The sequence below is a fragment of the Aulonocara sp. 'chitande type north' Nkhata Bay genome, linkage group LG14 (assembly GCF_057382095.1).
Source record: "Aulonocara sp. 'chitande type north' Nkhata Bay isolate Kocher_YH1m ecotype deep benthic linkage group LG14, A_spYH_male_GT1.1, whole genome shotgun sequence".
Taxonomy (NCBI): Eukaryota; Metazoa; Chordata; class Actinopteri; order Cichliformes; family Cichlidae; genus Aulonocara; species Aulonocara sp. 'chitande type north' Nkhata Bay.
This window is the reverse complement of record NC_141357.1, coordinates 17,832,535-17,845,220: the sequence shown is the minus strand read 5'-3', so window position 1 is coordinate 17,845,220 and position 12,686 is coordinate 17,832,535. Positions and strand designations below refer to the sequence as shown.

At 37.2% G+C, this 12,686-nt stretch overlaps 2 protein-coding genes and 1 pseudogene across 2 annotated transcripts; all 3 read right to left on the bottom strand.

Annotated features, from left to right (window-relative positions):
- Positions 1–1,753: 1,753 nt before the first annotated feature.
- LOC147314395 (uncharacterized) lies at positions 1,754–4,156 on the bottom strand. The gene is made up of 4 exons (XM_086262804.1): positions 4,029–4,156; positions 2,773–3,099; positions 2,502–2,603; positions 1,754–2,129 (listed from the first exon to the last, which is right to left on the bottom strand). The coding sequence occupies exons 1-4, from the start codon at positions 4,099–4,101 to the stop codon at positions 2,116–2,118; spliced, it is 516 nt and encodes a 171-aa protein (XP_086118930.1). The 5' UTR covers positions 4,102–4,156; the 3' UTR covers positions 1,754–2,115.
- Positions 4,157–5,659: 1,503 nt separating this feature from the next.
- LOC147314394 (zona pellucida sperm-binding protein 4-like) lies at positions 5,660–8,709 on the bottom strand (annotated as a pseudogene).
- On the bottom strand, positions 8,595–12,515 carry LOC147314393 (uncharacterized). Its single transcript, XM_086262803.1, has 10 exons — positions 12,222–12,515; positions 10,916–11,245; positions 10,642–10,740; positions 10,468–10,539; positions 9,819–9,917; positions 9,514–9,699; positions 9,369–9,416; positions 9,211–9,273; positions 9,071–9,100; positions 8,595–8,979 (listed from the first exon to the last, which is right to left on the bottom strand). The coding sequence occupies exons 1-10, from the start codon at positions 12,292–12,294 to the stop codon at positions 8,921–8,923; spliced, it is 1,059 nt and encodes a 352-aa protein (XP_086118929.1). The 5' UTR covers positions 12,295–12,515; the 3' UTR covers positions 8,595–8,920.
- Between the last annotated feature and the right edge of the window lie 171 nt (positions 12,516–12,686).

The following is a 12,686-nucleotide window of genomic DNA, read 5'->3' as shown; positions in this document are numbered from 1 at the left end:
CATATTCAAAGAAGAATCGCTTACACGTGTTTTATGTTGTGGAACTAACCTTGACCTTCTGTCTGTAGATTCTGGACCGAATCACCGGACCTGTCCAAGTGGGGCAGTGTGTGGAGTGTTGGGGCGAGTGCGGCTGAAGAGGAGTGCGTGTGTGCGGAGGAGCGGTGGCGGTGACTGAGTGGAAGAGGAAGCGTGTGTGTGGATTCCCCCCCCCCCCTTCTCTCCCTGGAGCCCTGGACCCCCTCCCAACTCACTGTACATATATTTTGCACTAAGGTGATCCCTATTGTAAATAAATCCCCTTTTTGTTTCCTTGAAAGAACTGTCTGCGCGTGGGTCCGTTCAGTAGCCATGACACATACCATCTAGTATAAGTCAATATACTTATACGGGCTACAAGTCAGCTTCTGGGCCACTGCCCACTGGCCCTACAAGCACTATTGGTTCATTTTCATTACTGACAATGGATTGCCCAATCTAATCTCTTAAAACAATCAGCACTTCCCCTTCCCTGCATGTCTGTGCACACTGGGAAGGTAGTGGTTGATAAAAATGGACCAACAAAAGCAAAACAAGAGAGACCTAAAAAGCTGACAGAGAAAAAGAAATAATAAATAGTAATCAAGGCAAAATGTGTCAAATTAAGTCACATGTTAGCAGCTCCACCTTTAACAGAGAGTTTTTTTTACAGCAACAGCTAGTAAGAAGCCCTCTCGGTCGCAGACGGTGGTTGTTGCTAGCACTAATGCCTCAGGGCCAAGAGAATGGAAACCACTGTCCTCATTATGGTAAAAAACAGTGTATAAATAAAAACTGGTGGTTTGCACGAAGCTGCTGAAACTCACACACAGAAACATCACCTGTAACTTTAACGTACCCAGCTGACTTATACAGTTCTCACTTTTTTCTAAATATTTCATAGTAATAGGAGAGCAATGAGAAAAAGGAGCGAGAAATATGGTAATTCAACACGGTTAAAAGCAGCAGCTAAGGAATGTCTCAGATTAAACTCTTCTGGTATATGTCAGCTTCCCCTACAAAACTGATAGATGGTTTGCAAATATGTGTGTACAAAACTTATTTTTCCTTTTTTGAAGGATCTTGACAGAACCCAGTAAACTTTGTTCTGGATAATCTGTTGTAAAAAACAAAACAAAACAAAAAACATGCATATTGAGTGTATAATCATGTGTCAAATAAAGTTAATATGTTTGAAATATATATAACTTGCATATTTCTTTTCTTTGCTTGCTTTATTTGGTGGTTGCTGTCACTTTCTATATTTTAGTAAACAACAGATAAGCAAACCTTCTCTTTTAGAAGCCAATGCAATTTACACGTGGACGCACACACTGCATAAATGTCAGGTTTCTGTAAGAGTTAAAATTAGAACCATAAGCCACAGTGGGTTGTGTCAAAAAAAAAAAATAATAATAAATCAGCATATATACATCCAGTGCTGTGAAGAAGTGTTTTTCCCTCTTCTTGATTTCTTTTTCTTTTTGAATGTTTGTCAAACTGTTTCAGATCAAACACTTCAATATCACACAAAGGTAGCCTGAGTAAGTATAAAATGTAGTCGTTAAATGATGATTTCATTTATTAAAGGAAAAAAATGATCCAAACCTAACTGGCCCTGTGTGAAAAAAGTAATTGCTTCCTAAACCTAATAACTGGTTGTGCGGCAGCAGCAAAACTTTCAAACAGTTGTGATAAGGAGCAAAATCTCTTATTATTGAATCATGACCTCTGACATTAACTGAGACAAGTGAGGCCTGCAGTTCATGAGATGATGTTCTGTTTTCTTTTTCACTTCCTAGATGAGTTCAATGTGATCTTGGAGTCTTCTTGTTAGGTGGTCACTCCTGGGAAGGCTCACCACTTTTCCAAGTTTTCTCCGTCTGTGGATAATGGCTTTCACTGTGGTTCTCTGAAATCCTGAAGCTTTAGAAATGGCTTTGCAACCTTAGATGTCGTTAATTGCAGTTAGTTCATGAATAATTTTATTTATAGAATTTTGTAATTTAGTAACTTTTCAGTATTTTCATTTTTGCTCTTCTTTTTCTCTTTTCCCTCTTCTGAGGATTAATTATAGAAGGAAGATTCTGTGGCCTCTCACCTGTTTTCTCCTGTACGAAAACAAACAATACATTTTATTTTAGATTTCACATTTGTTATTCCAGTAGTCTGACATTTATTGTTTTATTTGTTTGTGTTAAAAGTGCTCTTAGCATTATGCTGTCCGACAACAGATTATTTATTTTGGAATCCTTAGCTAATTTATTACGGTTTGAAACAACTTTTTTTTTTTTAAACTAAAAATAGGTTAATTTAAAAAAAATAAATTTTTTCTCTGTGATACAAATTCTACAGGACTATAAACATGGGATATCTTGCAGTTTGGCAGTTTAATTATTTTTTGTCTGGTACAATGGTTCTGTGACCAATCCACCCTCCAAAACAATCACTTGACAATCCAGTCAGACACAGCAAGTTCTCACCTTTGCATTTTTGGTAGCCATAGTGGCCACCAACACCCACCACAAATAGAGCAGTCACACCAGCGGAGATGTAAATCACCAGCCACGGGATTCTTTGTGTACCTGCATGAAGACCAGCTGTTTTACTAGATATGTATCAGAGTACATCATTGTAATAGATTATTGATTTGTCCTTTTGCCTGTCAGGCTTTGAGATTTGTTATTCAAAATGAAGAAACTCTACAGCTCAAAATTAAATTAATTTAAAATCTACAAATAAAAATCCACTTACCTATTTCATCCAGCACCACTCGAACACATTTTCCCTCCTGTATACAGTGGTAAAATCCTATGTCAGCCTTTTCAAGATCATCAATTCTGATAGAGTAGTTCCCCTCTGAGCCCTGGTTTGGAAAGGCTTTCACTCGGCCATTTCTGGGGTCAAAAAATGTAACGTGCCCTTCAGATGAGAGATTGAGCAATTGCCCTGAGCCACTGTAGTTCCACGTCACCCATTTGAACTTGCTTGTTTGAATGTTGCATGGTAGAAGCACAGATGAACCAAATGGAGCCTTCAGTCTGTGCTCTTCACCGATTTCTCCTAAATGTTCACAGGATTCTTCATCATAAAGGGAAAAATGAAACAAAATAGAAAGTTTAGTTTACTCATCTCGTGGTCAGATGATCAAAGAGCCAACAGAACAACCTCTTACCCCTCCATACTGCAGGTATTCAGAGCTCATGACGTGTTCATTTCTTCAATAAAAGTGAATAATTATGACAGGGAAGAAGAAGCAGAAGTGTTTGGTTCATGTTCTGTTTTCCGGCCTCAATAAAAGGCGCAACTTTTGTTATAATCCAATTTCATTTCCGCGTTTTGTTAATCTGCATTTGGGTCCATTACTTTCCACTCATCATGGTCTGCCTGCACAGACCTTGACACTAACAATCTTTACAACCCAGCTACACAGTGATAAAAATAAAGTTTTAAACATATTTAAACAGTATAACAATCATATCTAGGTAATTAAAGACCTAAAGTGCAATTAAACATATGTCTGTTTCAGTGCATTAAACAAGAAAGTGTCAAAGGAAGTAGTAGGTATTTTAAAGGTATTTTAAAGATACAAACATTGTATTTTACAAGAAAGATCTCTGGTTACGTTTCAGTAAAACATATCACAGAAGTTTCCTTTGTATTTCCTTTAGGTTTCGTGACTGTTGGATTTAGGTTTGATTGCCTTTTATCAGTTGGATGGTAAACTGTGAGTTAGACTTGCTTTCTAAATACTTTTGCATATGAAATTCACATTTCCTTTAATAAATGCAATTATAAATAATAAATGCAAAAAAAATCAACCTCATGAATTTTAGTTGATTAGTTTAATTAATATATCTTAAATCTGATTAAAAATATTTTTCTGAAACCATCCACTGGGTCAGAAGTCCAAATATTCAGCCAAAATATTTCAATCCGCATTTTGTTTTTATTTTTTTTAATTGATTAGAGTAGTTTCATACTTTTTAGACTTCCACCGAGTCACTTACCAATTGAAGACGCACAGTTGAAGCACAGACACAAAACAAAAGTCCACCCAGCTGCGTGCATCTTCCTCAGCATGTAGTACAATGTGAGCAGCACCCTGGTGATGGTGTATTAACCTGTTTGAGCATCAGGGTACACGCAAGACCACAGGTTCTATTTAAAGGGTCCATCCGGAAGTATATTTGGCACTGACAAAAAAAAAAACGGGTGGGTGGGCCTAATTCAAACACAACTTTCAAAATAAAGGTATTTTTTCATTGGTGCAGTGCGTACAGAGAAAACAGCCAAACAGAGACGTACTTGTTGTGCAGTGTAGCCTTTAGTGGACGATTTTAACTTCTTTTTTTTAACTTAACTTTGTCTTGTGTATCCTGTTATGATCTCATTATGCATCATATCCAAGCTTGCTTTTGCAAAACAAAAAGCAGAAGAAACACATTAATCAGTAAATTACTTTTTGCTAGCAGGACAGAAAAGACCATCAGTTTGTCATTTTGTTCAGTGTGCGATGTGTGGTGTTAAATTTAAGGTGAGGGAGCTCTTAACAATTAGTGTTATCATAATAATCTACACCAGTGTCTGCATTATGGACGGGCTCCAGGGGTCCAGGCTGTCCAAAAAGGTCACTTTTCCCCATCAGCTGAATTCTACTGACCTACTTTGACAGTTATAAGTAAAATTGAGTAGATTTGGTAATAAAATGTGTTTTTATTTATGCATTTTTTAGGTGTGCTGAATCTAATTTCCCCTGTTCAAGCAAGTTACCCATCCAGTCCATCTGCTCTGGCGCTGACCATGCACAATACAATTAAAACTATTGTTTAAAATAACACATCATCATTCTGCATGATATGGCTGATTAATGAGTCTGTATCAATGGTGTCAAACCAACATAACTTTTTAAAGTTTTTTCGAAGTTGTTTTTTTTCCCCGTTTTTTTTTTTTTATGTTGGTTTTGCGCTTCATTTTTTTTTTTTTTTTTTTTTTTTTTTGTGCTATGCGAGGTATGTAGTCTGGACTCTTGCTTTATTTGTGTTCTGGTTACCATTTGTTGTTTAGGGATTTTGAATGCTTGTGAATACGATTAAGTGTCTCATCTTAAACCCTTAAATTCTAAATTTGAAGCTCTTGAGTGGGATCCATGTTTATGATTTTTGAGGTCGATTCCTGTTGTACTTTGAAAGATGTTATCTCTGGTATCTTGCTGTGACTTTTACTTCCTGCCCACCTCCCTCACTCACTCTCTCTCTCTCCATGAGCAGCACTTGATCCATTATAAAAAAAAACATGCTTGTTTGTTTAAACCCATGCACAAATGTGAAGATTTGCAATTTTAATTGAATTTGAATGGATATTTTCAAATTGTACTTTTTCATTTGCTTCCACATGACGTCAGCTGTTAGCGAATGTAGTTCATTAGAGATCGATTCTAGTACAATTTGAATGAGTCAAACAGATTTACAGAACAAAAGCTGACACTGTTTTGTAGTTGCATAAACAGCCATTTGTTTGCAGTAGATCTATATTTATATCAGATCTATATCCGACACTGAAAAATGTTAATGTGCTAGCTGACATAGGGCGACATCTACTGGTCTTTTATCATAACTACTCGTAACAACAACACTGCTGTTCACACAACATCTGCATCTGCTCCTTGCGTGCATCTGAACAGACAACCTGTTGACCACAGCTGGACTGACCATCGGGCATACAGGGCATATATCGGTTTGGATATCTGGTGAGAGGGAAATATGAAGATGAAAACGGGAGATGTCCTTACTGAATGAGAGCTGAACAGGTGATGGAGAAACAGGTTTACCTTTTAGGAGACGAATGAGTTGAAGGGAAGTTACGAACCGTTTCTGACAGTTGCTGACAGCTGGTAACTGTACTGGGACGGGTCTAAAGGTTTGCCTTGGGTCAGGTAGGGCATTAACAGGGAAAGGGGGGCACAAAGAAATAGTTCTTTCTTATTCTCATTTAGAATGTCTAGCTTTTAATAAATAATTATCAGAATCTTACAATCAAAGTGGTCATCTGATGCAAAATATATAGAAATCATACATATATACCAACAGGACAGTGTACACCACTGTCACAAAAGCGTTTTTGTTCATTTAAAGGCTTTATGGCTTTTCCTATATTACCTAGTACGCTGGTTTTTAGTCAAAATGCCCAGGCTGATTTTTTGTCGCAGTCCAGCCCTGCTGCTGACACAAACAACCCAAAGTGACAATAAAGCTGTGCAGTGACTGGAGGATTATAGAATTAAATATGTGATCAAATATTATAAGGAAAACGTCTTTTGGGAGCCAAGGTACAATTTAATATCCATTACAAATTGTACAGTTCTTGGTTGATTTGATTGTCATATAGTGATCCAGGAGGTCTTCCTGATTTATGCACTCCCCCAAAACAAAGAAAAACAATCTTTTGTTCACAGTGTTACATGTTAATGTGTGGGATCAGTGTTATTTTTAGATTTATAAGACAAAAGATGAACAGTTTAAAAGTCGATTTCCCACTACTGCAAGGCTGCAGGCTCCCTGGCCCCTTAGAGATCTCTACATTTCAGTAGAAATGCACCTGTAGGAGAAAAGGTACTGTAGCAAAGCTCAGCGATAAAATGATACAAATTCTCTACAAATTCTCTTTAACATACCAGGTTTTCAGCTGTTGGGGAAACCACAAACCACTTGTGAATGGAGGATTATCCTAGTTCTGTATTGGAAACTTGCAGCATAACTGTTTTGTGGCTGTCACTAGCAGCAGTTTCCATCTTTGTTGGCCATCTGAGTCCTCAGTCGGTGTAGCCCAGCTGTCCTCCGGCAGCAGAACAAAGTCCCTGTCCTCACGTTTGACTACAAACAGCTCCACATACACGGGCTGGCCACGCTCAGCTACTATTGGATGGTAAAAATGGGAATAGAAAGACCTATATGAGAAATCTGCAGATAAACATGTCTGAGTAAGACCCACCACATTTTAATCATATTAACAAATACAAAAAATATTTTTTAAAACAAAAATAGGAATGAAACTTTGACTTTTGGCAATTCTCAGTTCAGTTCTTGTTCCTTTGCTCCTCAGTTTAAGTGGGCGCTCTGACTTTTTTTTTGCTGAACCCTGATGCCTAGTTGAGTCATTTGAGTTAGTGCAAAGCTGCACTGCACAGTGAGACAAAAGGAAAAGGAAACTAGAATGAGTGACAACTATCTTTAAAAAAAAGTGTGAAGTGTGTCATCGTCCACTGTGCAGTACTTAATTTACATGCAATAACTCACACTGTAAATATATAACATTATTTATATTCTAAAGGCTGATGGTTACCATAGACCGAGTGCCACAGTCACTGAACAGAAAGATGAAAGTGATGGCATCAGCTCATCTTTTCTTGGGTTTACAGTTGGGATTTTGGTCAGAGTGAATCCAGACTGTATCCAGATTCAGAGGGAGCATTGTTGCATGCTTGTGTATGGTAATGTTGAAGCCATCTTTGCTGCAGAGAAACTGCTTTGATGACACTTCTGTGGAAAACATGCTTGAATTATTTGATAAACAGAAACTAAAATATATTGTGATATTTCTGTGCATTACCTTTCATCTTCCTTTCACAGATTAGAGGCAAAGACTCAACACTTTTCTGACTCAACTCTGCCACTGCTGGCACGTGCTTCAATGAAAATGGTTATATTTGTGTTATATTTGTGTTATATTTGTGTTGAGTTAAAGAAAAGTTTTGAAAATAAAAGTCCTTTTAGAAGAATACACAATGGGTTTATCTTACTTTTCTTTCTCACAAAACATCCCCAGGATGCAACTGTTAAGATAACCAAGCTGTTACTTTCTTGCAGGAAGTAGTGGCGCTGCTTTGCTATAGCAGTGACTTGGTAATATCCGCTGTGGTCATCTGAGTGTGAATCAATAGAAATAGAAGCACAGACACAACAAACATTTCAAAGCTCCACGCACTTTGAAAGCTACATACCTGTACATATATTGACAGCTCATGACTTACCGTAAACGTAAATGGCCATTAAAAAGATCTGTGAATTTAATCTTTGATATATAGAGAGACATGAACTCCTCACAGCAAATCAAAGTGGCCTTTTTGATTTTCGCAGTGTTTCTAAATAGTTTGAAACAGCCAGGGTTTTACATTTCAGAATAGGCAGTGAAAAGAAAGTAAATGTCACCAGAATAAACTTGGTCTTCACTCGTGGTTGCTGAGTCTGAGTGCAAGGGCGCCGCTGGTTGTTGTTAGCTTTAATTGCCACCTCTCCCACCAGGAGGGTAAAAGCAACCCAGCAGATCAGAAAGTGATCTGCAAACTGATGCAGCCAGTAGACAGTGAGGTGTCTGCCCACACAACATGAGCATCGTGTGGTCACCCTCTGGTGTTATCAGTTTTTCAAGATGGGTTTCTCCCCAACTTGTTAAAGTTACAGTCACTGTGTGCGTGTGTGTGGGGGGGCGGGGGATTTTGTTTCTAAGAAAAAACATCTTGAATTTTTCTCTTTAAAATAATAGAAAGGCAATAAAACAGTTTTTATTTTTTAGAAAGTCTTATTTCAATGTCATACACACAGGCTCAATACAACAATCTGTAAGTTTAAACAGCACACATCTCTACAGTCACACAACTCTGTACATAGTGGTAAACATATCAATAGAAGACATTTTTAGTATATTCATCATGCAATCAGTTTATATGTGAAGACACTGATGAACTTTATTCTAACAGCATTCAAGAGAATAGTGGAATGCAGCGCACTTACAGTACAAACAAATACAAAAGACATGGATCACCTTAAAGGAGTAAAATAGAAAAGAATTTGTAGCCCTCATTCTCAAATGAGATTTAAACTCCTTCATTCGTGCCCTTCATTCTCTACAGCTGGCTGAGCTGTTCGGTGCTCATGTTGTAAATCGGGTTTTTGTATTCACAGTCTGAGAGGGAAAGAGTGGAAAATCGGGAGAGCAGTTCAGTGCACAGTATTATTCCATCTCTAACATGCCCACAGATGAAGTCAGCACTCACTGTCTTTGTTTTTCTTCTTCTCGCGGCCTGCTGGTAAAGAAACAGGTGAGGAAAGAACAGAAGTCAGTGTTTTGTGCTTATTCTCCAACAGTGACAAATAATTCTGATCATTTGGAGAAAACTCAGCGAACACTAACTACCTCTCTTTTGATTCTCCGCCTGCTTCGACTTGACGTGTTGCTTGCGGAGATCATGTTGGTTTACTGTGAAATAAAATGGATGAGTCAAAATCAGACAGAACTGAAATGATGATAGCATCATTATAAAAATAAAAGATGACTAGAATTGCTCATTCTACCGTAATAATGCTGACTGAAACTTGGTGGCCGTAATCTGCTGAAAAGCTCTAATGGGGTAAGAGAAGATGGTTACTTCACACTGTTACAATTTAGAAGTCACCAAAAATGCAAACTGCAGTAAGCATATTGACTTTTTCTAAGCACCTAAATGAAATCTATGTTTGGTTCTCTGACTTTCCACCCTTTCAAAGCGAAACTGATCCAAATTTGGATAAATTCCACCGCTGCTTTGACCAGACTGTTGAGGCTGGGTCCTGTCCAGATACTGCACAGCTCCGTGTGGATTACTTCTGGTGGGGTCAGCACTGGTTGGGAACTGGTCATCATTTTCTATTGTTTGAGAACATTATATACTGAACTTTTTTTTTTTCATTTTTCAGTTGATATACAATGACTTCAAAATGTTTGTTTAATAGTGAGGAAGAGAAGAAAAAGATGAGTAAACTCACCATAAACAAGATCATGAGTGTAGGGTCTTACTGCCTGTGGTACATGTACATGCACACCTACTGGTATGTTGATTGTTGTCACGGGTGGGGCACTGGGACCTGCAGTGAAACATTAGCAGAGTAACTGAAAGAGCTCTTCTGTTTGGTTCTGCTAAACATGAAGACAGCTTCACAAACAAAAAAGGGATGAATTAAATATGCAATTAACTGTCAAAGAGTGAATAAATGGTTGAAATAGCACCTTTAAAGTACGTTGGTTAACAATTGACCTAACAGTTACTTAATGATATTGATTAAAAACATCAAATTATTTTGTAAAACTATAAATGAACAGCTGAAAGGTAGTACACAGTCTATGATTTGATAGATAAAGACATGTTTTGTAGTTTTACCTCTGTATAGTGTGTTATGTATATTGTTGATATTATAATGCAAATTCACATGAACATTAAACATAATGGATAGCCATGAAAGTGATACTTGTATATGTATTTTATGCATCTGTCATACAATTTTAAACAGTAAGAAAGTAGTTAAATGATTTTAAAGCAAACGTTATTCTCTGTGAATACAAATTTCAAATGTCTTCTAGTTTACATCGAACAAATGAACATTACTGGAGTGACACAGAGTTGAAATTGTTGCTTACCCGGAGCAGCTGCACTACTGGGAATGACCGTACTCTTCTCTACTTTGCTGTTGCTTTTGTTGTTACGGATATCTACATCAGAATCAAAAAGTGAGTTCAATATACAATGAGCCTCCTAAACAATCACTAAAACACTCAGCTTTGACTTTAAATTTCAGACACAACAATTCTCACCTTTGCATTTTTTGTAAGTGTAGTAGCCACCAGTACCCAGCAGAAATAGAGCAGTCACACCAGCACAGATGTATATCACCAGCCATGGGATTTTTGTACCTGCATGAAGAGTTGCGGTTTAACAAGATCTATATCACAGGAAACAGAAACTTATTTATTTGTCCTTTTCGTGTGTGCTGGGTCTTGACATTTGTCATCCAAGGACAGAAGAAACAGTACAGGCCGCTGCTTAATATTGAATAAACTTAAAATCTACAAGTAAAAATCCACTTACCTATTTCATCCAGCACCACTAGAACACATTTTCCCTCCTCCTGTATACAGTGGTAAAATCCTATGTCAGCCTTTTCAAGATCATCAATTCTGATAGAGTAGTTCCCCTCTGAGCCCTGGTTTGGAAAGACTTTCACTCGGCCATTTCTGGGGTCCAGGAATGTAACGTGCCCTTTTGATGAGAGATTGAGCAATTGCCCTGAGCCACTGTAGTTCCACGTCACCCATTTGAACTTGCTTGTTTGAATGTTGCATGGTAGAAGCACAGATGAACCAAGTGGAACCTTCAGTCTGTGCTCTTCACCGATTTCTCCTAAATGTTCACAGGAGTCTTCATCATAAAGGGAAAAATGAAACAAAATAGAAAGTTTAGGTCACTCCCTTAAAGGATGTGGATTGTGACAAAGACTAATAATGTATAAGTGATAACCTTAATCATGCTTTTTAAAACCATTAACAATCTTATATGGCCCACCCACAAACAGGTAAAAAATGACCCTGTGTTACTATATCAAGGAGAAAAAGATCTTTTATGCAAATGTTAAAATAAAGTTAAAAATCAAGCAGATATACTCTTTAAAATGCAGATAAACAACAGTTTAGTTAAGTTTAAGCCAAAGTTGAACATTTCCTTTGTGTTTTCTTCAGGTGTTATGAGTGATCTTAAGATCACTTCATCTTTAGAAAAGAGGTTGCTGGTAGACTTTAGATCGCTGAAAGTTTACCTTGTTTCGTTTTCAGAATAGTTTTAATAATATTTAATAATATTATTATTTTGTGAATTTGCTCTGCAAATACCTTTGCATGACATAGAGTTCACCTTTTCTGCAATAAACACAAGTTGCCATGTGTCACTGTCAGAGAAAAACACATTGTCCCACCTCCGCACTGAGGTCTGGTTGGAATCCCTCACTGGTCATTCAGACCAAGTTTATTATTTAATTTAACTCTGTAGATGTCTCTTTTTAAAAAAAATCCAATGTCATGTTCCAGTTTTGCAACTGGTTTTAACCAGCTTGCTCTAAGATAGTTTATAGAAGATTTTACCCTAACATGATAGTTAAGTGATAGTTTAACGGTCTAAATACATTAAGTGTACTTTTCATTGGCCAGATTCTGAGCTCTTCACTCAGTAGAGTCAAATATTTACAAAAAGAAAAGAAAAAGAAAAAAAAGAGAGAATTGGAAGAAAACCTGACAGACTTATGTAGACATATATTTTCTAAACATTACATTAAAACTGGTTATTATTTTTTTACATTTTTAACATTATATTTTAAGATTTCTTAAAAAAACAAAAAACTTACCATTTGAAGAAACACAAGTGAAGCACAGGGCAAAAAGGAGAGTCCACCTGGCAACGTGCATCTTCATCACCATCTTGTACAGTGTGAGCAGCACCCTGACGATGATATATTAACCTGTTCAAGCATCACGGAACAAAACCACAAGACCACCAGTTTCACTTCTTTGAAGAAATTCTTTATATTAACTGCAGCCAGATTAACGCAATCATTATTTTAACTGAGCAGCAGTCATGAAAAAAACCCCAAATGAAACCAAATGACTAAAAAAAATATCTTTCAAACAGTGATAATGTACTTTTGACAGACAGCAGAAAGGACCTGATGCAAAAGTCTGCTTCAGACCACTTCCTGTGGAAATGATGTTGATGTTTCCGGAGTACGAGACACAAAGAAAGATAAATATATGAAGTGATCATTGTCATGTGCAATGTCACATGCAGGTTTTCTTTTAATCAACATAAGATC